The sequence below is a fragment of the Ursus arctos genome, unplaced genomic scaffold, assembly GCF_023065955.2.
Source record: "Ursus arctos isolate Adak ecotype North America unplaced genomic scaffold, UrsArc2.0 scaffold_6, whole genome shotgun sequence".
Classification (NCBI taxonomy): Eukaryota; Metazoa; Chordata; class Mammalia; order Carnivora; family Ursidae; genus Ursus; species Ursus arctos.
This window is the reverse complement of record NW_026623078.1, coordinates 12070168-12096021: the sequence shown is the minus strand read 5'-3', so window position 1 is coordinate 12096021 and position 25854 is coordinate 12070168. Positions and strand designations below refer to the sequence as shown.

The window sequence follows — 25854 nt, the reverse complement described above, 5'->3', positions numbered from 1 at the left end:
TTCCAGCTTTGGGTAAAATTGATCCCAAACTTTAATAACTAAATTTCTTATCGGTTTCTGTATTGTCAGCAATTTTCCCATCTAAAATGTCAGTTTACCTTTCTAGGATATGTAGTATTTTCGAAGATTTTCTTTTTTCAGGCAGTTTCTAAAATGTATATGAAATTGCTATGATGACCTTTTCTTAAGAACTCACAAAAATCCATGAGTGCCTGAGTGGCTCAGTTGGTTAAGCAGCCAACTCTTGGTCTCAGCTCAGGTCTTGATCTCAGTGTAGCGAGTTCAAGCCCCACACTGGATTCCATGCTGGGCATTGGGCTCCACACCAGGCATGGAGTCTACTTAAAAAAAAAAATCTCAAACTCACAAAAATTCTTTTCTGAAATCTGTTACATAATTGGTGCCAGTATTCCTAAGAGCCATCTCATTATAAAGCATGGGTTTATAACATTTATATTTCCAAAGAAATAAAACATCATTGGTTGTTGACTCACATCGCTAGTGCATATATTTCAGCATCACTTCCCTACATGATTTAAATCAGAGAATCGATGTGATGTTGAAAACTAATACCTTCAGATCATGCCAGTATTCTTCTAGCTAGTCTACTGGTTCCTAGGTAACACAAACTCTTAGTTCACGAGCTCCTGTGTGTGTCCCATACTGTGCTAACTGATATTGAAAAGAGAAGCTACCTCGTAACCTATAGACAGAGCAAATGAATCTGTGAAAAGCACTTGAATTTAATACTATATTTTTTACTGACTCAGCTGTCCAACGCCAGGATGTGATGGAAGTGGCCATGTCACAGGGAACTATGCTTCTCATCGCAGGTAACTTACAACCTACTACATTTTATTCTAATGTAAATACTTACTCTCACCCATTCTAGGAAGATATTATCTGGATCCGGAATTGAGGAGTGAGTTAGCTGGGGATTTTTGTTTTGTTTTGTTTTTTTCCCCAGAAGTAAAGCTAAGTTAAATCATCTGGCTTTTTATTTATACAGTATAGAAATCATGATTTTTGGTCAAAAATAGTTTTCTGATCCTATTGTGCAGGTTATAAACCAAAAGCTAGAGTTTATGTCAGGGCTTTGGTTCTGTCTAACTTTAGAACTCGAGTGAAACCAAGGTAAGATAATAGACTGCCTTGGGTTGACCATTCACCTTGCGGAATGTGGCATCCTCAGCCCTGGGCAAATACCAGATCAAGGTGTTAAGCAGTGCGAACAACTGCATTTACACTTTCTACTTACCTTCTTCATTGATATGATTTGCTTTCCTTTTGGGCACCGGTTTAAACCTTTAAGCCACCACCCTTTGGTGTGCAATGGAAATGGACTCCAAATCAGTAATCATTGCATTACTGAATTCTAGAGTTGGGGAGTCTCATTGGGTTAAAGCCCTTCATTTGATAAAGTGCAAACCTGAGTGTATGAGAAGTAATTGAGGTGTCCACAAGCCCAGACTGGTTAGAGTAGCAAAGCCAGATTCAAACCTAGTTATATTTTTGCCAATCCCCATCATCAATAAATTTAGCATATGTTCACAAACTCAAGATGCCATTTGAGTTGGATCTGTATATGTCAGTGTCGTGTGTTTTGTTTTTGTTTTTCTCATTCCTCTTTAGTGTTTCTGGATGTCCTTTAGCAGATAAGACTCTTAAATCCCTCATGGCTGCTAACTCTCAGGAGCTTAAGTAAGTATTGGAATCATGACCTCCTAGCTTTTCATTCACTGTGTTAAGACTCCTCTCATTGAAAACCCATAGGGGTTTCCACTAACAAGCAATAAATCATGACTGACTAAATTATAACCAATGCATTCTTTCACCACAAAGTCCAAATGACTGAAAACAACTCATTGTAATTTAATTTAGTTCATTTGCTTGCTTTGGGGATTTTTTTTCTCTGTAATATTTTTTAAAGTAACAATGGGATAAACATAATATTTTTTCTGCTGATTTCAGAATTTATACACTAAATCAGACTTAACGAAGGTGTGGCAAAGCACTTTCATCATCTAATCTTAAGCAAACTCTATAATATTTTACTTTATGGGAATTTTGAATAATATGCCTGTCCTTCAATTCCAAGACCTAGACACAATTTTGCCTTATTTCAACCTAGGATCTCAAAGCCACATGTATATTAACTTCTACTTATTGATTTTATTTTTCCTATTCTTCTTTTATTCCAAATTCCTCACTTTTTTTCACATCGTATTATATTACATATAGAATAATAAAAAGTTTTAATCTACCTTATGTCCTTTAAAATATAATGGGGTATAAATTTAGAAAAGATAAACAATAACATTAAACAAAATTAATGAAACTTATTTGCAATAATAATATTTTAAGAAAAATGAGTGCCACTGAGTCTAATGATAAAACAATATTTGTATAAGTAGTAGAATCAATATTTGATGTCTAAATCACAAGTAAAATTTCAGATATTTTATTTTCTTAACGTTTTGTTAGTCTTCCCATTTTCTAATTTGTTTAAAATTCTTTCTCTAAAAATTACAAAGAATAAATTTATGAAAGAAGATGTGAATGTGATATTAAGCAGATATAAAATTTGGAAATGTTAACACCAGAAATAGTGAAGGGAACTATGAAATAAGCAACTTTTCTCATATTCAATATGTAAAGTACAGTTGATTGTGTCTGTATAGATTCTGGAAATCATGCTATAGATTGCCATTTTTCTAGACTGAAATGTAAGAATGTTAGGTTGAGACATGACTGACAGATTGAAAAGAGAGGAGTGCCAAGCATTCTTACTCAATCGGACTTATTTATCTTGGTTACTCAGTATTTATTATTTAATCTTAATTGTTCTAAACTTGTACATTTCTGTACCTTAGTAACAGCTATCAGTTCTCTTAAGTAGTTTCTCTAAACATTATTTCTAGAAAAAAAAATGTTGATAACATATTGAAAACATGTAGATTGAGAAGTTCTATAGCAATATTCAGTATTTACATGTTTTATACAGCCATCTGATAAGTAATATCTTTAGCTTTTTTCTATAAAAAAGACATTTATTGACCTTTTATTTAGAAATTCAGTTTTTACTTTCAAGTGTATTTTAAGCCTATTCCTACTCAGCATTCCAAGTAGAATTGGATTCCCCTTCCTCTTTCCCATTTTCATTCCAAATTTAGTGGTTGATTGTCGATAATAGCTATGGGTAGAGTTTCCAAAAGGCCATTTAAGTTGGGCCATGAGGCAGAACAGACCAGGTGCAAATGACTTAGGTTCTTTGACAATTATGGTAATATGCCAAGTCTCTGGAGCTCACACATACCACTGTTGTTCATCTGAATTTAATGGATTATTGTGGTAGTGGAGCAAATCAAAGAAAATAAATTATGCACAAAAACAACTTGGAAAACTTTTTTTCTTAAGCAAAAAAGAAAAACTTACAGAAGGCCGGCAGTAGGTTGTGGGCCAAATTTTAGGTTCCTTCCAAAATAAAGTTTAAAATTTGAAGAAAAAAAGAAGGTAGGATAAAAGTTAATACATTGTCTGCTAAGCATCACCCAGGAGATAGGTATCTTAACATTTTCTTGAAAAACGTATTCTTGGCCAAAAATTCATCACATTTAAGGAAAAAGAGTCCCACACAAAGCAATTCATTGTGTTTAGTGCTATCTGAATGTGTCATGATCCCTCTCCCTCCACCACAACCATGAGGCCCGCGTGCTCTGTTCCTTCGTTTTCCAGGTGTCCAACCCCAGGTTGTGATGGTTCAGGGCACGTGACTGGAAACTATGCTTCCCACAGAAGGTAAGATCAGTTTCATTTCTGAAGTAGGGAAATCAGAATGCTGACAGCAGTGGCCAGTGACATCATGTGGTTTGGTTTTGTTCTTTGTTGTCTGCATATTTAGTTTGTCCGGCTGCCCTCGTGCCAGGAAAGGTAGTGTCAAAATGACTCCTACAAAAGAAGAAAAAGAAGACCCTGAACTCAAGTGAGTGTGGTAGTTGAGGTGTGGTAGTTGAAGTGTTGTCAGATGCAGCTTGTTGGTCAAATGGGCGGGACGTTGGTTGGGATGCAACTGAGCATTGACTGAGGTTGGGGGGGGGACACCCTTTTAAAAGCAAGGACCCTTGAAGCGCCAGTCAGAGCGTTTAAAAGCTTGAGAAAATTATCTTATTCCTAGCTATGTGTACACAGTTCTTTGATAATGCAAAAAAAAGTAAGTTTATACTTTTTCCAGTTGTTTTAAAGAAAACAGCATGGTGGAAGTACAAGCATGACAAATATGGTAACATTTCCCCAAAAAACTTTAATTTTGGTTAAGGTGAAATTTTATCTTATATTTCTTACTCTACAACATATCTAAATGTGTTATTGAGACATTTAAAAACCAACAACATTCTAGTGCTATGGGCAATGCGCTGTGTAATGTAGGGCAAAGCAGTTAACATTTTCTACCCGTAGTCTTTGGTTGGAGGCAGCATAACAGTGCTTATGTGGTTGACTCTGGAGCTAAAACGTGTGGGTGCGAACTTGACTCTACTTCTTGTAAAATAGGTGGCAAGTAACCTAAGTTCTATAAGCCTCATTTTCCCCACCTAGAAAATGGGACAGTAACACTCTGTGCCCAGTTTGCAGTGAAGATTACAGGAGATAATGTGCAAACCTTGCTTAGCTCAGGCCTGTGGACCACTATTTCTGCTAATACAATGCTGTTTTGCTGGTTACAGTGGCATTTTTAAAAACTCTTTGATTCTACCACTTGCCGTCTGTATCATGGAATCACCCCTGCCTTCTTATTCACCTACTTACAGCACTTTGTGTCAGTTATCTAGTGTCTCCCAGCTGGTAATGTCTCTGCTGTGTCTCTCTAGATGTCCTGTGATAGGGTGTGACGGCCAAGGTCACATATCAGGTAAATACACGTCCCACCGCACAGCTTCTGGCTGTCCCCTGGCTGCCAAGAGACAGAAGGAGAATCCTCTCAATGGGGCCCCTCTCTCCTGGAAACTGAACAAACAAGAGCTACCACACTGTCCCTTGCCAGGCTGCAATGGGCTGGGCCATGTAAATAATGTTTTTGTCACCCACAGAAGGTAACATTTGTTTTCTGCCTTTTGTTGTGTTGTTGTTGTTGTTGTTGTTGTTGTTGTGATTGTGTGTCACCTCAATGGCTTTGGGTTGAGGGGGGAATCCCTCCTTGAGTTCATGAATCATAGCCTTTAGATAGTGCTGCAAATCTTGCCAGATAGATGTTTGACTCCTTCGAAGAATGAAAAATACTATTTCCTCTGTTTCTGAAAATTTACTACATAGTTTTTAAGTGCTGTAGAAACTGCATTTGTTTTTTGTTCTTTTGTATTCTCAAATTTGCTTATGCTGCTGTTTTTTAATGGTTTAGTCTTTTAATGGTTCACTTCAATTTCAAGTGGTAGTATTTACTCTATTGTGTATGTAATTGTAAACTTTCTCTTTACATATTTATGTCCCTCCCTCTTGTGAACTGGCTCAATTTCAGGCCAAATTGTAGTTATTTTGCTGCTGGGGAGATGTGACTCATCCCCAGCAGCCAGAAAGAGAATGACACAGTGACTACTAAGTATACGACAGGATGAGAGAGATTTAGAAAACCCTTTATAGTTTCACAATGACTTAATTCCTTTATCACTGAGTGTCGTGGATTTCAATGGAGTCCTTTGTTAGGAACACTGATCTTAGTCCGGCTTTTGGTTCACATTCTATATAAAGAAAAAGCGCTAGAAGATTCACTACACACTTCTCCAATCAAGCAGGGCCCTTCTAGTCTTCTGGCCCCTGTGCATGATGCAGATTTTAAAATCCAATGAAGCTTTAGTGAGCCCTGATGCTTTGCTTATGAGCAGTATGCAAACGGAGCGAAGCTGGGGCATTCTATATTTTGTGTGGTTTTAAAGACACATATCAACGGTATCAGAAAATTAAGCCTTCCGGGAATTGCTGTTTTAAGTGGATATACAGCCACATCTGCTTGTTGAGAAAACCTACATTTTTTAAGTGGTTGATATTTTGATTTTCAAATGCGTGGTCATGCTCACAATAGCCCACATTGTTTTATTCTGAGTTTGAATCCTCATTTCATATTTGGGAGCAACAGTCACAAATCAAGTGTGCCTAATGGCATATTAACTGCACAGTAGCTTGACTTTCTTATCATGGACTCGGTAATACCCATGTTAACACTGATAATGAAATGTTAATGCTGTACTATGATGAGCACATCCCTCAGTCAGCAACAACAGAATTATCTTTAAAAATCATGAAGTTTTAAATGATGACACTAAGGCTTGGTGAGGATAGGGAGCAATAGGGGCTCTCACCAACAGTGGAAGAGTAAATTGATAGAGCCACTTCAGGAAGCAAAGTGCCTTTAAGGAGTCCAGTTAAAAAAGAGCAAAGGAACATGCCCTGCTACCCAGACACCAAGCTGATGCCTCCGAGGGTCTCCTGCACACTGGAGCCCAGACACATGTCTGAGAATGTCTGTGCTAGCATTGCTCTCAAACTGGGAACAGCCCACGTGCCCACTAAGTCACGCGCGCAAGTAAACAGTGGTATCTCCATGGGCGAGGAGGGCTGCCACACAGTGGTGACAATGAAGAGGTGTCCTGGGCGAATTTTAGAACACAGTGCTGAGCAGAAAAAATTGCTGAAGAGTAGGTGTGGCATGATTCTGTTTCCAGAAAGTTAAAAACAAGTAGCAATATCGCATTTAAAAAGCTAGGGAATCGTTAACCTACAATTCAAGACAATGGTTATGTTTGGGGACAGGAGAGGCGAATGTTGAGGGCACGGGAGCTTCAAACATGTTCCTGTTTGAAGGTAGAAGGTATTCACCTTGAGAGTATCGGTTAAACTGCAAATACACACTGTGTGTATCTATGTACATATTACCTATTTCATAATATAAAAAAGAAAATTATGAGTTCAAAAATTAGGCTTCAACCCTAACACCAAGATATTATTCTCTAGGAGAAAGGAAATAATTATGTGTTAAAACAAGTGAATAAATCAGATTTCACTGTTCGTCACTAGAGAGTTGTCTTGCTACTTGAAAGATTTAAGAGACTGAATTTACTTTGAGGTACTCTCTTTAAGGTGGAATGCTTCTCTTTACTATATATAGAATATAATGAAATAATGTAATAAAATGCTTACCTTATAGCCTGGCACATAATGGTGTCTGACCCAGACTATTTCCTTTCCCTTTCATAAAAATTACATTAACATATGTGTATATATGCAATAATTTATCAATAACTCATTAAAGTAGGAATGACTTATGCTGATATAGCACAATTTAACCTATGATACACTTTTATATATTGTGTATTTTGCCCCTCAGATCCCCGGGGTTGTTCAGTACTCTTTCCCAGCCCTGACAATAGCTAACATCTATTCAGGGCACGCTCTGTTCCAGTAGAGAGCACTGTTCTAAGTACCTTAGGTGGTTTATTCCTTTAATCCTTTACAAAACCCCGTGAGCTCCAGAGGTAGTACGATTATCCTCCATTGACAGAAGAGGACAAGCACAGGGAAGTTCAGGAATTGCCCTTGCACACAGCGCTGGGACAGCAGAGCCCCTATCGTGAGCACCGTATCATCCACATCCTTGGTGTTCAGTGGATCTGTGTGCCAGACTCACAGTCTCTCCCCAGCCATTCTCTATGTCAACTTTGTAATGTTTCTCACTCTAACATGCAGCAAAACGGGAATAATTACAAAACTTACCTTAGTGGATGGTTGAGAACAATTCAATCCATGCATTTACCTCAGCATAATATTTACAGACTAATTATTTTAAAACCGTGTTTTAAGTCTTGCATGACAAACTTCTACTTTGAAAAAATAGCAGTCTGAGAAGACAAATGTTTTTATATTAAAGCATACAAACACACAGACTTACACAGACTCTCACACACAGACACACACACTCACAAAAGATGGATGTTTGTAGCTTGGGACTAGAACTTCTATGACAAATTGACCTCATTTAGTGCTGTGCCGTAACTGTCATTTTTGAGGGATTTTTTTTTTGAGGTTTTTTAATATAAATAGTAATGTCCATGTAAATTGTATCATCTGCTATTTCACTTTAACAAGGCAGATGAAGATATGGTTTAAAATTGCCATGATATGTGATAAAATTGCAGAGTCATCAAAACCATAAAAGCCATTTTTCCTGCCTTTGCAATATGGACCCCAGACTTTGACAGTGACACCCCAGCCAACCTCCACCTTTTCTTAAACAGCAGATTAAAGCCCCATGGAGGATGTGGCCATCCTCAAAAGGAAAAATGACTTTTTATAATATTTTAACATCCCAATTTTTTTAGATTTAAGATTTGTTTTATACCCTGGAAGATGTAACTACATTGGAAGATGCAAACCATCGAGTGAAATTGTGAAACCATACCCTCACTTTCATAACTTAACTATACCCTTAGGTTCTAAGTCACACAGCTGTGCACACTTTCTTAACTCTCCTTACCACTGTGTTGCAACTGGACATTTATTGCCTTGTTGTTGGAACAAAGCAGATTGTTCAGAGGATAGTCAGGGAAGTTCTCCTGAGCTATTAATAGCCATTACCATTACATGACAGGTGGACTTACCACAGGTCATTTTTTTTTAAGATTTTTTTTGCTTTATTTGAGAGAAAGTGAGTGTGGGGAGACAGGGAGGGTGGGGGAGAAGGGGGAGTAGGAGAGGGAGAGAAAGAATCCCAAGGAGGCTCCTTATTCACTGTGGAGCCCATGCGGGGCTTGATTCCACAACCCTGAGATCATGACCTGAACCAAAATCAAGAGTTGGACACTTAACCAACGGAGCTACTCAGGCACCCCACTACAGGTCACTTTTAAAACCCACCTTACCAACTAAATATTAATCCTGTTCATGACCGTTTTCTGAGAACACAATACATGACATAGAATAAGACAGACTTGTGCAAACTTTTCAGAAAAAGAAAACAGATAATGAAGCTTATATAGGCCACACTTCACAGTGAGAAGCTTACAAAATAGAAAAATCTGGTTCATCTTCTGTTTGTGCTTTTTCATTATTTTCTTTTCCTATGTTAAATATTTCATAATTTATCAAATTTTGGCAAATCACATAGCCTTCTTTTTCTATGTGGTATTACATATCTGTTATTTTTAGATTTCATATAATCTTCATGTAGAATAACTTTGAATTCACTTAAAAATACATTCACAGAGTACCTGGGCAGCACAGTTGGTTAAGCAACCGACTTGGTTTCAGCTCAGGTCATGATCTCAGGCCCCACATCTGGCTCCACACTCAGCGGGGAGTCAGCTTGGGATTCTCTCTCTCCCTCTGCCTCTGCTCCCCCCACTGAAATAAATAAATAAATAAATCTTTAAAAAACCCACATTCATATAGTAAACATTTATTAATAGCCATGCTTTAGAAGCATTTCTTTTCACTTTGCCAAGTGTCTAATGTTTGAATTGAAAATGATTATTTTGTACATGAATTGCAACTAAATTTCTGTGGGGAAAAATATTCTAAGTGGCTGATGGTGACAATTTTTAATGTTATTTAAAAATTGTATCTCCAAAAATACAACAAAATGGCAAAAGAATGAATGGTTGCTTAGAACAACACAATCATCCCGTCATGTACTACAGCAAACAAGTTTTGTTCAATGTTGTCACTGTCATTTGGGTGCAATTTAAATAAAATAGATGACATTAACAAAAGGAAGTGCAGCTGAAGAATACAGTGATTAAGGACAAGGTGTAACCCCACTGCGGAACAATACACAGCCTGCAGGGAGCGCATCTGAATATACGTATGATGGTTCTTTTCATTCTCCTTTCAGGGTAGAGATTTTTTAAATGAAAAATAATGTTTTAAAAGTTAAAGAATCAATTAGAAATGTTCCCATGTCCCAAAAGGTATGCAATATACCTGTTTATTTTTATTATTTTGGGCTTGTATTATTTGGGCTCATATTATTTTGGGTTTGTATTAATTTGAGTCATTCTGTAAAGACCACAGTACAGTATGTAAAAAACAGGAGGAACTAGATTCTGCTTTATTATTCATGGAATTTTGACTAATTTGGAACAATTCTTATTCATAATATATATTACCATTTTGCATTTACAGAAAATAAAGTAACCACTCCTAACAAAAAAGGCACTTATATAAATGCAGAATAGTAACATTTTAACAAAATTAATTAAAAGATAATATCAGCAATAGCTATTTGAATTTTGATTTAAAGAGCAAAAACACAAAACATAATTATATTATCTGCTTTCGTGTTCATAGATATTAGGTGTTATTTCTACAAAGAGACTGTAGATTGTAACGTAATTAGTAGGCAGACAAAGACTTAGTAAGTGGTGAATACAAAACTTTCATTTTTGTAAGAAGTAACGTGTTAAAAAAAGAAGTAATATGTATTTCACACATTGGTATAATTTCTATTCTCACAGCTTGTCTGGATGTCCTCTAAATGCACAAGCCATCAAAAAGGGCAAGGTCTCAGAAGAACTAATGACCATCAAGCTCAAAGCAACTGGTGGTAAGACATAGAGCTAGAGGCTGCCATCCCCACCAAGGCCTCAGCTGTAGCTCCCCAAAGCGTCCACATGCCAAATTATTCTCTATAAGGGAAGTGCAGTTTTAATACACAAGAAAGATGCTTTCCTTGAGTTTGAACTAAAACCATAACTTCATCTAAAAATAATTTCTTGGGTTTTTTCCTTTCCTTTGTCATAAGTATCTCTAACACAGAAAATCAAGCATTGCTATTCGAAGGATTAAGACACACCGGCTGAAATTTTGTCCTTCAGTCCTCAGAATGACAGCTTTCGCGTGAACAGGAGTGTGTGTGTGTGTGTGTGTTCCTGGTGTAAGCCTTCATTTAAATTTCAAGAAATACAGTTTTTGGCATCTGTCTTTGAATCCTTAAATTTTGTTCCATCCTCAAAATATTTTTATGATGAATCCGGATGATTTAAATTTATATCTGTATTTCCCTAGTGTCAGTGCCTTATAGAAGTTAATAGATGCAGTTTCTGAGCTCTATCTTTGGATCCTCCAATTTTCCTTTGGTTCTTAAGTGCTTTTCCTAAGATTTCCCATCAATATCATCTCAGGCACGTGTTGTTCCCTTAGATCATCATTCTAAAGTCTAGAAACAAGGGCAAAGCATTGTTTTACTTTGGAGATTGATGTGATGGTGTCTTTGGCACATAATTGGAATGGAGTAACCGTTTTTACTTTATTTCTTTGAAAGCATTGCCCAATCTTTTTAATTTGCCTATGATTTTTTCAAAAGAAGATATGCAGTATCTAAGAGAGGGAAGCACTTTTGAGCTTCCTAATATTTCCCTTTAGAGGCTTTCATCTGCTGTCAGATGCATTATCTAAAGTGGTCGCTTAGGGGCCCACTCTCCCTCATGGAGCCACCACTAAGAGGTGAAGGGGGTCAGTTTGCCTGTGGAGGAGGAAAGGCACTGGAGGTTAGGGACTGTGCTAGACATTCTTTCCAACACTTAGGTGCTCAGTAAAAGTGCTTTCTCCAGATGTTTTCATGTTCTTGGAAATACTCCCCACTTCTCAACTGCCTCTTAGCACATTTTCTGTGAAACCGGCACAATTTAATATTTATTTATTTATTTATTTGTCACCTTCTTTCAAGCAGTAGTTAAATGTTGGGGAGTGCAATGCTACATTTAGAAAAAGCTACTTAGAAGTTAATTCAAAAAAAATGAGACAAAAGGAGATCAAAGATAAGAAAGCAAGATGGGACAAGCCTGAGGATAATAGTAGGAATGTGCGAAGCAAGCCATTTCACAGTGGGTAAAAAGGGATCTCAGATTTGACTTTCAGCTTTTTAGAGGCCAGAGCAAAAGGAGAATGTAATCACTATGAAAACCACACCGTCAGTGAGTAAATTCAAAGCAAAACTTTCTCTGAAAGTGAGGGCATGAAGAAAATATTTCCGATGAGTCTTCATTATAAGAACACCAGCAACACCTTTAACAGTAAATATAATAGAAATCACAAGCTGTTCCAATAAAGACAAGAACAAGACAGTAAGCTTTTGGCACTACAGCAAGTTACAGTGAAACTTTGCAGAGTGCCAGTGACATGTGGGCCGGGCGCACACAGCTCTGCTGGGCTGTTCAAACGCCCCAGGGGATGGTTATAGTAACCTGGGAGCAGCTGGACTGCACACACATCTTTCAAAGGGTGCTTTATAAATCGAGCATCTTCAGCTGAGCTTTCAAAGGACATGGAGCAACAGCAAGGTGGCTGGAACACATTGACAAGTATCTGATGTGCATTTACTCTAACTGGGCCAGGAAGCTGGAAAATTACGTATTTTCATAATCTAAGAGCTAGAGGCTGGTGCTCATCTGAAGCCTGAGAACCTACAATGACTTGTATGTGAAGAAAAATCCTTCATCCGAGTTCAAGTCAGTGGTCAGTGGAGGGTCAGGGAGGACCTAAAGCCATTTGAGGTTTTCTCTAATGGCGTGCTATCCCCATAATCCCCTACCTTAAAGCTTGGACACAGACATGGTTCCCTGGAAGACTTATAAAGCAGGTGTAATCCAACATTCCCCAGATCCTAAAAAGAAATCAAATTGCAATAAACTATAACGTGCATATGACTTTAAACTTCTTGGTGTGCTATATTAAGTTAAAATAGGTACAAATCATTCAGGCAATTGGTTGGTTTATATAACATGTTAGGAGAATTTTACCTACAAACCAGTTAAAACATGGAAGGTCGACACCAAAAATGTTTATGTTTATTTTAGAAGAATTAATCCTTATTTCCCCCTCCTTGCCATAATTAAATTGCCATGCTAATTTTTTAAAGACCATTATTGGTCCTTGATAATAAAATTAGAACATCTGTACATGAATGAATACTTGTTTTTCTGTTCTTTGTGAGACAAATAAAAGTTAGAATGGTTGACCTATATATATGTTCTTATATTTAGTAGACCCTTCTAGTTCTTTCCATGTGGCAAAGTATCATGCTTTAAATATTGTGATACATTATTCTTTTCTGGATAGAACTCTATCTAACTACTTAAAGCTCCTTATACGTTGAGCATATCTGCTATATACAAGTATTTACAACCCTTATAAATTTATACAGAATATTAAGTATCATTATAAATTATGTAATCCCTAATTATGTATATTAGGCATAGATTTGTACCAAGTAAAGAAAGCATATTCTTTTGCTTTTAAACAGGTAATTTATAAAAAAAGGAAAAAAAAAAGGGTCGCTGAGATAGTTCCACTAAAACATTTAGTGGAAAGTTTATATGGTTTCCTTGGTCAACAATACATGGCTAGTCTAACCCAGCACTCCACTTCTACTTTCTATTCTATTGTGCATGTATCTGTCAAGGAACATCAATGCAAACATTAAATGGTAATTTCAAAGCAGATTAAATATCCATGAGTAAAGGTAGCATTATAATGGTTAAGAGAGCATATTCTGGAACCAGAGAGCTTGTGTTTTAAATCCCAGCTCTACTGCTTACTACTTAACCTCTTCATGCCTTGGTTTTCCCATCCATAAAATGAGGTAAGAAGTGTATCTGCCTCTTGGGATCCTTAAAAGAATCAAATGAGTTCATTTTTGCAAGTGCAGTGTGAAACTCAAAATCTGTGGCATCCTCTCAGTTCCACTCAGTGACAGAGGCTCTTAAAGACTGTGTACGGAGAGGAGGTTGACAGATAAATAGATCAATAGAAATAGATAAGGTTATGTATTCATGGAAAGACATTACAAAGAGATTGGCTCTTTGTAATGTCCCCCAAAATAAAATAAAATATCTCCCCAAATCCCAGAAATCATAATGAAAACAGTTCACTTATTCATTAATTGCCTGAGAGTTTATGGAGTGCCTATAATGTCTTAGATCCCATCACAATGTTTCTGAGTTCTCATTTCATGATCAGGCCTTCCCCCATAGGCTTCTAGGTACCTTTTATTCTTAGGCATCTTCCAAATGGCCCCGTCTTGATCAAGAGGCTTGAGTGTCCTCACTAACACTGGTTGCCAAGGGAATGTAATCCTAACTAGATCTCAGTACCAAGAACCCGGGCTTTCAGTCTTCTCACAAGCATCCATGACTTAACAGCCAAAATTAAACTCTTGATTTTCCTGCTGGAAGCTTCTGCTCACCTAGGCTCCCACATCCCTGGAATACCACTAGTTGCCCAGCTGCTTGAGCAGAAACAGATCGTCTTCCTTGATTCCTCCCTTCTCTCATCCCCTTCCTTCCTTTCATCACAAGCGCTGCAAATCCCACCTACAAGTTTTATGTTGAGTCCACTTCTATTACACTTACTTCCACTGCCACGGGGCAAAGGACCATCAGATGAGCTGGGACCCAGGTGATAATCTCCTAATTGGTCTTCTGGTTTCTGCTGTGTCTCTCTTTCTTCCCATTCTCTACTCAGAACTGAGTTATGCTTTTGAAAAGACAAGCAGATTACATCAACTCCCCTGCTTAAAATTCTTCACTGGCTCCCATTGCACGGAGAAAAACCCCAAGCTCTTTGTGAGGTGCCCCATTACCTGTTTCCTCACTCACGAGGGCCTTCTTATAGTCCCGAGATTAGAATTCCAATTCCCTTCCCACCCCGGGCCTCTGTGCTTTCTATTCCCTCCCCTGGGATGCTCATCCCAACCCAATCCCAAGCTTTTCATGTACCTGCCTTTTTACTGTATCACTAAAGTCTCACATTAAAAGAGGCTTCCCCAGTGAGAGTTCTCAAAACACCCTTCCTGTTTCCTTCATAGCTCTTCTTATTTTATCCATGCTTCCTTGCTTATTGTCTGCCTCAGCAGATATTATGTAAGAAACTGCCATCTTCTGAAGTGGAATTTTATTGCAAAGAGACAAAAAGGAAAAACAATTTGGCAAAGAAATATAGCAATAGAAGTTTTCATTTGCTCAAACAAGAAAAATTGCAAGTGCTGACAGCACCCAAAATACCTGTTTAATTGGTAATCTGTGCTCCCTGGTGTTGTCAAAAACAAGTATTTCAATCCCACTCATCTGAGAAAAGATCCTGTTCTAGGATAACAACTAGTAAAACTTGGTGCTCAGAATGCAACGCAATTCCCCAGATACAACCAGCCAGTTCAGAATAAACCCTGTGTCCTGGTTATTATACAACCATTAGTGTTGTCCTGGGTAATTGTTTATTGTTTTCTTAGGAGCTGTGTCACACTGTTGAGTCATATTCAAATTGATCTAGGTACTAAAATATCTGGATCTTAGTTGTTGGTTTGCTTTTCTTCTTTATTGAATCTCAGAGCCCCATATTAGATCAGTCTCGTGACATACTTTCTTCACTGGTGCATGCATAGCCCACTTTTATTTAGGCAGTTAGTTACTTATAATAAAGCAGTAAATAGTCACAAAATAGCCACCCGTTTTATCAAGCTTTATGTAAACAGTCAGGGCTTACATTTTTCTTAACACATTACTGGTAAGAGTCATTCATGTTGTTTTGGTGGGCAAGTGGTGTGTTTCCAGGCTGGGCTTTTGTGAATGTGTTGTGTTCATCTTGTGCGTGCCTCCTCTTTGCACCCTCACCTGTTTGTCTCAGGTATGTACCTAGGGATGGAATTGCTGGGTCACAGAGCATGTGAAGTTCACGTTCAGGGGACAATGAACTGTTTTCCAGAGTAGTAACCCCAGGGCAGCGTAAGAGGCTAGAACTCTTTCAAACAAATTGTCAATTCTGTCATCCTTACTCTCATGAATTCAATCGTATTAAATCCAAATGCAGAAATTTACATTTATCCCTCCTAATTGTCGTCATCTCTTTGGTTCAGATTCATTATTCAGTGCTGTTAAACTCACCTCACATCCTGCTTCTGTCTTCTTTAATATGAGCTACTGTTCCCAACTTTAAAAAATACTTAAAATTTTTTTAAAAAATTTTATTCCTTCCATAAAATAGTGATGGGAAATAACTCCCATTCAATGAGAAACTATTATATATTCAGTACTTTGTAATTTATTGCATTAATTCTCACAAAATAGATTTTATGCCTATTTTATTGAAGAGGAGACTGGGGCACAAAGAAATTAAGTGTAGGACAAGTTCAAGAACAAGAGTCAAGGCCAGCGTTCGAAATCCAAAGCCCATGTTCCTTCTCCTAGATTGCATTGCTCCTTCTCCAGCTCCACATAGGGAACCCAAATTCTGTGTCCCTGGACTCTAAGCCCCCTGCCAACACCCCAGCTCTGCCTCCAGTGATGATTCGTAAGGTCCCACACAGGTAGTAAATAGACAGCTAAACAGCATAATTCGTGTCGTAACTGTTCTTACAACACTGTGTACGAGAAGATGCACAGGCTCTGGAATTCATTCCTAGATCTGCCTGTTGCTCTGGACGCAGACGGGTTATACAGCCTCTGTCGGTGGTCTGTGTGGCCTCACTTAGTGTCTGTAGGATTCAGTGTCTTCATATGTGAAAAGGGTATAATGGAACATGCCCCAGAGCATGCAGTGAAGTTCAAATGAGAAATTATCTGCAGACATGTCTAGCAGCACACCTGGAACATAACAGTGCTACATTAAATGGTATTACTTTTCTACTCCCTTTTCTTACAAAGGAACTCTTTAACCCACTTTTTTAGAATCTTGGATATGGATTTGGGTAAAAATTCAACATTTCAAATTAAAGTCTAATTTTCACTTAGCAAACCACAAATTTAAACATAAAATCACTCATATTGTCACTGTCTCATATTTTGTTTGAACTCAGATAGTCTGACTTTTTGTAGGTTTAGAGAGTGATGAAGAAATTAGGCATTTGGATGAAGAAATAAAGGAACTGAATGAATCCAACCTTAAAATTGAAGCAGATATGATGAAACTTCAGACTCAGGTAAACACAACAATAACACAACAGAAAAGCTATCAGTTATCTTTAACGTGATCGCAGTCATTAGCAGAGGCAAAACATTAAACTGTTAAACGTGGTGTTAAAAAAATAAACTGATATCTTACAATGAATACACTGAGCATGTCTCGACGACACCATTTCTGTAATGCTTGGGTAAGCAGATCACCCTGGGCCATCACTGATTGGGTACCTGTAGGCAAAGCTACTCATGTTTTTGCCTTGGGCGCATTAAAGGCTTTAGAAGCAAATAAAGCCAATCATCCTGTAACTAGAGTCCTGCAGAGTGCATGGTGCCTTAGAAAGATTGTCATAAGAAGATATAAGAGTAGTTAGTTTTATCCAAAATTCAAATAAACAGAGCAACTTTTCACACTTAATTTTTCTAGAACATCTCTGAATGTGTATTTGTTAGAAACAGGTCTTATTGGAGATTTTTCTGGATAGATTCTTTACTGAAAAATCCACGCAGTTTCTTAATTCTGTATTCCCCCATGTAACGTCTGCCCCATCCCGACTAAATGTATCTAAGTGGAAATTAAAATTTCAGTCCAGGAGTTTTGTTTTATTTTGTTTTTTAAAACACTAATAATGACTATATTGCAACAAATCAGAAGGAAAAGAATAATGAGGCAAAGCCTGGGCAGAAGTTTCTTTCCCCCTTCTTTTTTTTTTGTAAAGGTTGTATTTATTTATTTGGCACAAAGAGAGAGCACAAGCAGGGGGAGCAGCAAGCAGAGAGAGAGGGAGAAGCAGGCTTCCTGCTGAGCAGGGAACCTGATGTGGGATTTGATCCCAGGACTCTGGGATCACGACCTGAGCCGAGGGCAGATATTTAACTGACTGAGCCACCCAGGCACACCTCCCCCTTCCATCCTCTTCTGAAATGCAGGGTTTTTGGGTCTCAGGTTACTGAGCTCATAAGTCCTCACTCACAGCAGCTTAAGACAGAAGGTTTCAGTCCATCTGAAACACAGGGTTGGTTTCCTACCCTCTGTGCCCAGTGTCATAATCTTTCAGAATTAGCAACCAGGTCTACAAAAGAGCTTGATGGATTGGTTTATGAATCATGGGACTCCTCTTGAGAACCATTAGTGAAGACAGCAAGAGCCTCTACACTCGAGGAGCTTAAAGTCTAGAAGGGGGAGACAGAAAATAACAAAACAAGAATCATAAGTGACAAATTACACTGGATGGGACAAAGGCCCAGGGAAAAGCGGCCAGATTTCAGTATAAAATAGGACAGCTGGCTTGGCCTCAGGAAGAAGGACATATATGGGCAGATACTTGAGAAGCTGAGGGAGGTAGTCAAACAGGTATGGGATCAGAGGGTTTAAACAGTGAAAACCACAAGTGCAAAACCCCTAAATCTCGAGAAGGCTCAGAGTTCTCAGAAAAAGCAGAGTGAGCGCAGCTGCAGGCAAGCGAGCGAGGGAGGAATCACAGGAGATGAACCCCAGAGGTAACACATGGAGCACCCCAGGCTGTTTTTACTCTGAATGAGTGCAGAACCATTGTGGGGTTTTGAGCCAATGGTTAACCCAATCATATTTGACCTATATATATTTAAGAGACTTGCATTGGTAGCTGTGTTGAAGACAGACCAAGAAGAGATTGCATGGGGCCAAGCCAGGTGCAGGGTCTCCCATGAGAAGGCAGTCACAGTCACTCGGGTGTCTGGGCCCAGGGGCCGTCAGTGCAGGTGAGGACAGTCTCCATCTTGGATATTGTGAAGGAGAAGCCCAGTGGATTTACAGTATGAGAGAAAGAGAGCCTTCAGAGATACCTCGAAGGCCTGAGCGATGTTCAATTGGGAAGGTGAGAACTATGTGTGGAGCAGGTTTGGGGGAGAGTAGCAAAGCCTCACTCTTGAACACGCTGAGCTTGAGATAGCCACCATGTAGCCATGTGGAGATGTGGAATTTGCAACTCATGGGAGAAGTCTGGGCTAAAGATGTAAACTTGGGAATGTGATTCCAACTTAAAGCAATATGATGGGTTGCAGTTTTATGAGGAGAAGTTGCAGAGTACTCTCTCCTTGGCAGTCAGGGTCGGCGGATGCCTTTCCTTCAGAATCCAGCTGCTCACATTCCCAAGTTATTTCCATTTCAGATCACATCTATGGAGAGCAACCTAAAGACAATAGAGGAGGAGAACAAGCTCATAGAACAGAACAATGAGAGCCTGCTGAAGGAGCTGGCGGGCCTGAGCCAAGCTCTTATCTCAAGCCTCGCCGACATTCAGCTCCCACAGATGGTAAGTCCACGGCACCTTGACTGCTCCATTGCAGTGCCAGTGCACAGTCACCACGAGGGCTGCCCGTCAGCAACCACACAGGTGCGGGCCACACTCCATCGTGTCTGACAGGCAGCAACCTCCCTCGCAGGGGCCATGACAGATATACATTAAATTACATGAAGACCAGGGTTTTTGATATTGCAGGAATCATTTAAAGGTGAGGGTTTATTTAAAACTTGCTTTATAATGTAACATGAAGGTTAGTGGCCAAAGCTTCCTCACTAAAAGTTTATTTCCAAATAGAAAGCTTAGAAGGTTTACTGCCATTTGTGCCATCCACCCAACTCAAGAGCTGTAAAAAAATATATTTTTTAATTTGACGTTAAGCAAGAAGAACATACTTAAGTTCTCATACGGAATAAAAAAGTGAGCAAGTCATCATTATTTTCAAAATCTAAACATATATTTGAGTTTTGGCAACTATTTAAAATTCATAGATAATTAGTTCCTGTCACATTTTCATAAATATTACAAACATTTGGAAGAGACGCTACATTGTTGAATGCTTTTAATTTCCTTAATGCTTAGAACAAGTTTTTTAAAGCTGCAAATTTTACATATAGAATGATTTTAAGAAGCAGCAATTTAATGAAAAAATATGATTGGTTTACCTGAAAGTACTAAATCCCTCAATTTTCTCAACTTTGAAGCATGGAGTTCTCATTTTACCCAATTCCAAACGTGTCTCTTGACAATAAAAAAAAAAATCAATAATGTAATAATAAAGAACACAAAGGAAAATAAATTATTACTTTATGGCCAGTATTAATGGAAATTATTGGACATTATTATAATACTATTTATGAACATTGCCTAATTCATACTTGAAATTTGTATTTGTTACCATGTTTTCCTTCACAAATGCCATAAAAATAATTGTTACCATACAAGAGAACTTGTACCTTGTAGAGCTATATGCAAGGCATCCTAGTGGTGATTTTTAGGACCAATTACATTAGATGTTCACACAGACACCAAAGACTGAGCTTTGGCCTTCCCATCCTGTAGTTGAGGAAATTTAAGCTCAGAGTTCATGTAATTTGATCAAGGCTCCAAAGCCAGATGAGCCTGGCTTTTTGTGTGACCTTTATCCACTCTGCTGCCTGGGTCCTGGTCCAGTTACAAACTCCCCAAGAAAAGCACGACACAGCAAGGGCAGAAACTGAAAGGGAACAGAAAACCATGATTAGACAATACTCATAATTCAGATCAGTATTTTGCTGAGCACAGCAAGATAATCTTCAGATTTAGCAAGACTACCTTCTAAATAACAGCAATAATGATAACCTCCTTCATAGCTCTAGAATTTAGACCTTCTAGAAGTCCTTTCTTCCAAGCATCTTGTGAAGTAAGTAAAGCACATGTCACATGTTTTCAAAAAGGTGGGAAAATGGAGGCACCGGGAAATGGTTAGTAGCATGCCCTTTGTGTTATGCAGTTCCCTTCAGGCTCACGTGCAATTTACATGGATCAAGTGACCACTCTCTGAAACACCACATTAAGCAAAGGAGCTACCAAAACACACAAAAAGGATAAGAGATAGGCACATCTTGACTTGGTGAATCTGATGCGCTACCTGGAACAGAAACATACAAGAATATATTACAATGATGCCACAAGGGGAAAATGGCCAAAAAGGTGTCTGAGGATAAAAAAGGAAAAATTTCCACTTGGTTAGTGAGCAACTTGTTCAGATCTTAAATACCTTTAATTCCAGCCCAGTGTTATCAAAGGAACCCACCTGGTTCAAGCAAAGCCCTCCTTCATAGCCTCTCCGACATTCCCCTTGTGTAGACAGGAAGTCTGTGTTACGCTGAGCATGTGCAGTTGAATCTGAGGCAGCCTCCCCAGAGAAGTAGTGCAGCTTTGAGGAGCCCAGCTCAGTAGCCAGACATCTACCCGATGCCGCTCCAAATTGACCACAAAATATTGAGAACTACAACAATTTCATTAATGGAGTAAAGAGGGAACAGATGACTCCCAACACAGTCTCTCTCCATCTCCCCAAACTTCAGCAGCCATATGGATCCTTCCCTTCCCTTTAAGACTCTGGAGTCACTGATAACTCTTTGTGTTACGTGGTCCTCTTTTGTCCCAGCCTGAGTGACTCTGATTGGTTCAATGTGTTTTGTCTTCATTTAGGGGCCTATCAGTGAGCAGAATTTTGAAGCATATGTAAATACACTCACAGACATGTACAGCAATCTGGAACGGGACTATTCCCCGGAATGCAAAGCTCTGCTGGAAAGTATCAAACAGGCAGTGAAGGGCATCCATGTGTAGGACCACAGAGCTGCCGGGCAACAGAAATTACAAACAGCAGTAACACAGACGGATCTGGAAGGGGCTCCTGTGCTGCTAAGGCACGTAGGTTGCCGTACTGAATTTACAATTGCAACATTGCACTAATTTTTTCCCCCAGCTGACATAAAAAGGAAAGAAAAACTATGATAGACTCTTTGGATTAAAAGCAATGCAGTCAAATATTAGATCTTATTTATTTTCGTATGTTTTAATTTTATTTCTTCATTGCACTCTTTTGGGTTTGTTTTTTTTTTTGTAAAATATATGTAAAATAAATGTGACATTTTTATATTTTATTTATTTCTAATCAAAGAGTTTTTTATCTTTTAACTGCATTTTGAAGTCTGCCATATTTTTACAAGTGTGTTTATTAATTTATTTTCCAATAGAATTTAAATAGAAATGCTATTCTCAAATCACATACCTTGCTGGGTTTAAATGAGAAAACAAAAAGTAAGAAGGAAATCTTTGTCTAAGGACTGCACTATGGTCCAGTTTGATTTTTATTGCACACTTCTTTTCCTCCCTTTCACTGGCTTTTGTATTTATAAATGGGCTTGCCGTGAGGTGCGGGGAAGAAATAAGAAGATAAATGGCGCCCACTAGTGGGAAATGCGCACTCACAGAAGCACAGTGTACTGGAAAACAGCCTGTTCAGAATTTGTTAGCAATAATTAAATATAGCAATCAGCAAAGTATTCGACTTGGCTGTACGGTTTTAGTTAATATGAATTATTTATTTGACATGTTTTAAAGAAACATAAGCTTTTTTAGTGATGCAGATTTGTCTGTTTGTTTTTCAAGTCATATCAGATAGTTGGCAACTCTTATCCCAAGATGAGAAATAAGACTTGATGTGACCAGCCAGGCTTTCCTGCCATATGTTGGTACAATATACAAGTGACAATATTGATGTAGATTTGTACTTAGCAAATACAAACACATTCAAATGGAAAATTTTGTAGATACCATATCCCCTGAAATAGCATTTATCTTACTGGGTGGACTGGAAAGGAATGGGAAATATAGTAACACGTGAAAAAAACATTACTCCGATCCGAGTAAACACTGCCGACATTGTCTTACCTTCCTTAGGCAACAGGGAAACTTTCAATTTGATAAAAAATCTTTCCACAGAACTACAAATGCTACAAAGTATACACACTCACACCCACAGACACACACCCACAGAGAGACACACTCATATACACTCACACACACATGAAATTGAGCCCGAAATCTTGAATTTCTGGATGGATCAGAGTTTAGTAGTTGCTATAGTAAAGGCAATGTCTATTTCAGGGATTGTAAAGTAGTTAAGCATTGTTTCAAAAGTTTTTTTATATTTATTTTTTTTAAGAAAAAGGTATAGACAACCAGCTAAACTGCCTTTTTGGTGTGCACACACACCTCGTGTGCAATGTGCCTCCGTGTAAATGGACACTTGAACTTAGTGTGGGCTTAATTTTCTGTGCTATAACAAAAGTGTTTATTTTTTATTAGCCTCATGGATATGTAGATTGAATGTGATGGCACTCACAGGCTTGATATAGTCCACTGTTATTACTGTTACCTGCACAAATGAAAAGTAATATCAACAGTAATTCCACTTCCATGACACTGTGGTCATTGTTATGTACTAAGTGGGGCTTATCTTCGGTTTGGGGTTCATTTGAACCCATGAATCTTAGTTTAGTGAAAATGAGATGTCTGTTCTTAGGTAGGAACGGTGTTTATTTAAAAATCATTTAAAAAAAGAAAGAGCTACCATATGTGCTGTCTATTATAAATGGGACACCAAACAAAATTTTCTATTAAAGTTATGTACTTGCAAACATTTTGCTATACAGTACTTGATAGATGCATACAAATAAGTTCACTTATTACAAAGACAAAAAAGTTTAATTTGCTAAATATTTTAACAAGTTTGTTATATATTTTATTTAATTTAAAAGAAATCTCTTACCAACCTATGTATTTATTACTATAATTTACTATGACTTCGGGTTAATTTATTTGTGTTTGCATAGTTTGAGCAGACTGTTTTGTGAAGTATGTTTGTATTTATTTGCCTTCTTTGTACTTGATGTGTTTTGTAATGTGCACTGATTTTTTTCCTTTCAACTCTGTTAATGATAGATACTGTAAATTGGGTCTTTTGTAAACAACAAAAAGTCAATGATGTATGCATTTTTTTAATTTGAAGTAGCTTGTTTGTATACTGTTTCTTCAAACAATTAATATTTCTTACATCAAAGCAACAAAATTGTGTTCAGTGCTGTACATTTGGTGTATGGTAGGAAATAAAAATTGATAATGAGTTTTGCTCTGCTCTTTCTTGGGCTACCCTATCGAGACCATTATTGTCATTCCATGAAAAACGCTGTCAGAGAGGAGCTCTGCTGAGGTAACAGCGAAGTAGTGCCGATGCATCAAAATGCATCGGTTCTGCCAACCAGTCTGCCTGACTTATTATTTCATCCCAAAGGGACAGGATATTTTGCCAATTGATAAGTCATCACAGCCTTTGGTTCAGTATACACATCCAGAACAGTGGCTACCTTTGATGTAAGGAAAAATTTTGCTAGCAGTAACAGGTGATTCACCTGTATCTAGTGAGCGATAAGATAGAGGCCCCACCCTGCCAATTCCTCAATTGCTTTATACTCAGTAGAGTATACCTCTATATTCCTACAAGCCAGCTGAACTCAAATTAAAGAAAAATAATAATTCTTGACAGCACCTCCTTTGCTTGTGTGTTTTTCCTATCTAATGTCGAACAGTCAGCTTAATTTAATTTTCCAGTTTCTGCCCAGATTTACACATCTCTAGGACTAGTTGACATTTATACTCAATGTGGTAAGACCCATGTAATCCATGTAATGAAGCAAAAATTGACTGAAGAGAAGTCTGGATCCCCAGAGGAACGCCAGGGCTATACTTGGGTAGACCTACCCAGGACAAGGGTTGTCACACAGCCGTTAATGCACAAGATGGCCTGCTTTGAGTCACCAAATGTATTCGTACCAAATGTGCATATGATACACCCTGTGAAAATGGATCACAAGATGCAGATCTGCTCAGCTGTGTTCTTAGCTCATCCTTCGAAGAGGATGTGTATCTTATCCTGATTGCGATTTCACATCAGGAACTGGTGTCTGTGTCCCTGTCTCCCAGCATATCAGAAGAGGAGTATCAATTCTATTCGTAGTAAGAGAGTGATCACTAGGTTTCATACATTAATACAATAGAGGTTTAATTTGAGGACATTTGCTTAAGGCCCACTTCCTGGCTTCCACGTCCATTCAACCCAGTGAGGGATGATGAAATGAGTGACAGGTACTGTGATGGCCGCATATGTAGGCTCCTGTGGAAAAGGCGTACAAATACACCTTTGCAGGTGTGCAGGGGCACCTAACAAACTCCATTCCGGGAAAAGTGCTGGTGACAGGGGTGCAGGGCAGGTACCCAGGAAAGGCATTACAGGCGGCAGGAACTGCCTGTACAAAAGCAAGCTGCTGAGACAAATCACCAACCAAGCAGCCCAAGGTAATGAAAATATCAAAAAAGTAGTGAGAAGTGAGAAGATAAGAGGCAAAGAACCCAGGTAAGTGTCAGAGAGGGCCACACTATAACCAGCCATGTTGAGAGATGCCAATTTCCACGAGCGACTTCGGAATACCAAAGAAAGCTTTAAAACCTAAGAATGAGGGATGCCTGGGTGGCTCAGCTGGTTAAGTGACTGCCTTCGGTTCAGGTCATGATCCCGGGGTCCTGGGATCAAGCCCCACATCAGGCTCCCTACTCAGCGGGGAGCCTGCTTCTCCCTCCACCTGCAGCTCCCCCTGCTTGTGCTCTCTTGCTCTCTGACAAATAAGTAAATAAAATCTTTTAAAAAAACAAAAAACAGAGAATGACAGGATCGATTTCTACTGTAGATATTTATTATTCTAGCAATTCAAACAATTAATATTTTTACATCAAAGCAAGAAAAATGTTCAGTGCGGTACCTTTACTGGATAGTAGAACATAAAAATCCATAGTGAGTGTTGCTGGGCTTGTTTTCAGGCTACTACATAGAGACTGTTCTCACCATTCCATGAAAGGTGCTGGGCCTTGAGATACAGAACTGAAATGCTTCCACTTGAACCAAGGGCCCGGATGAAAAAAAAAGGAGCTGCCTCACCAGAAAAAGTTTTAAAAAATGAGACTTGTTATGATACATCAATGATTTCTTATTATTCACAAAACTAATGTTTTCTACATCTCTTCCCACACATTATGTC

At 38.4% G+C, this 25854-nt stretch overlaps 1 protein-coding gene across 1 annotated transcript in view; it reads left to right on the top strand.

Moving 5' to 3' along the window:
• The window catches only part of ST18 (ST18 C2H2C-type zinc finger transcription factor), a 106046-nt gene extending 84344 nt beyond the window's left edge, over window positions 1-21702 (top strand). Inside the window, exons 13-21 of the mRNA XM_026516483.3 lie at window positions 771-833; window positions 1633-1701; window positions 3736-3798; window positions 3902-3982; window positions 4866-5087; window positions 10497-10585; window positions 16848-16951; window positions 19079-19222; window positions 21407-21702. Of these exons, the coding sequence (XP_026372268.2) occupies window positions 771-833; window positions 1633-1701; window positions 3736-3798; window positions 3902-3982; window positions 4866-5087; window positions 10497-10585; window positions 16848-16951; window positions 19079-19222; window positions 21407-21547 (976 nt within the window). The 3' untranslated portion in view covers window positions 21548-21702. The remainder of the gene's footprint in view (window positions 1-770; window positions 834-1632; window positions 1702-3735; window positions 3799-3901; window positions 3983-4865; window positions 5088-10496; window positions 10586-16847; window positions 16952-19078; window positions 19223-21406) is intronic.
• Window positions 21703-25854: the final 4152 nt, after the last annotated feature.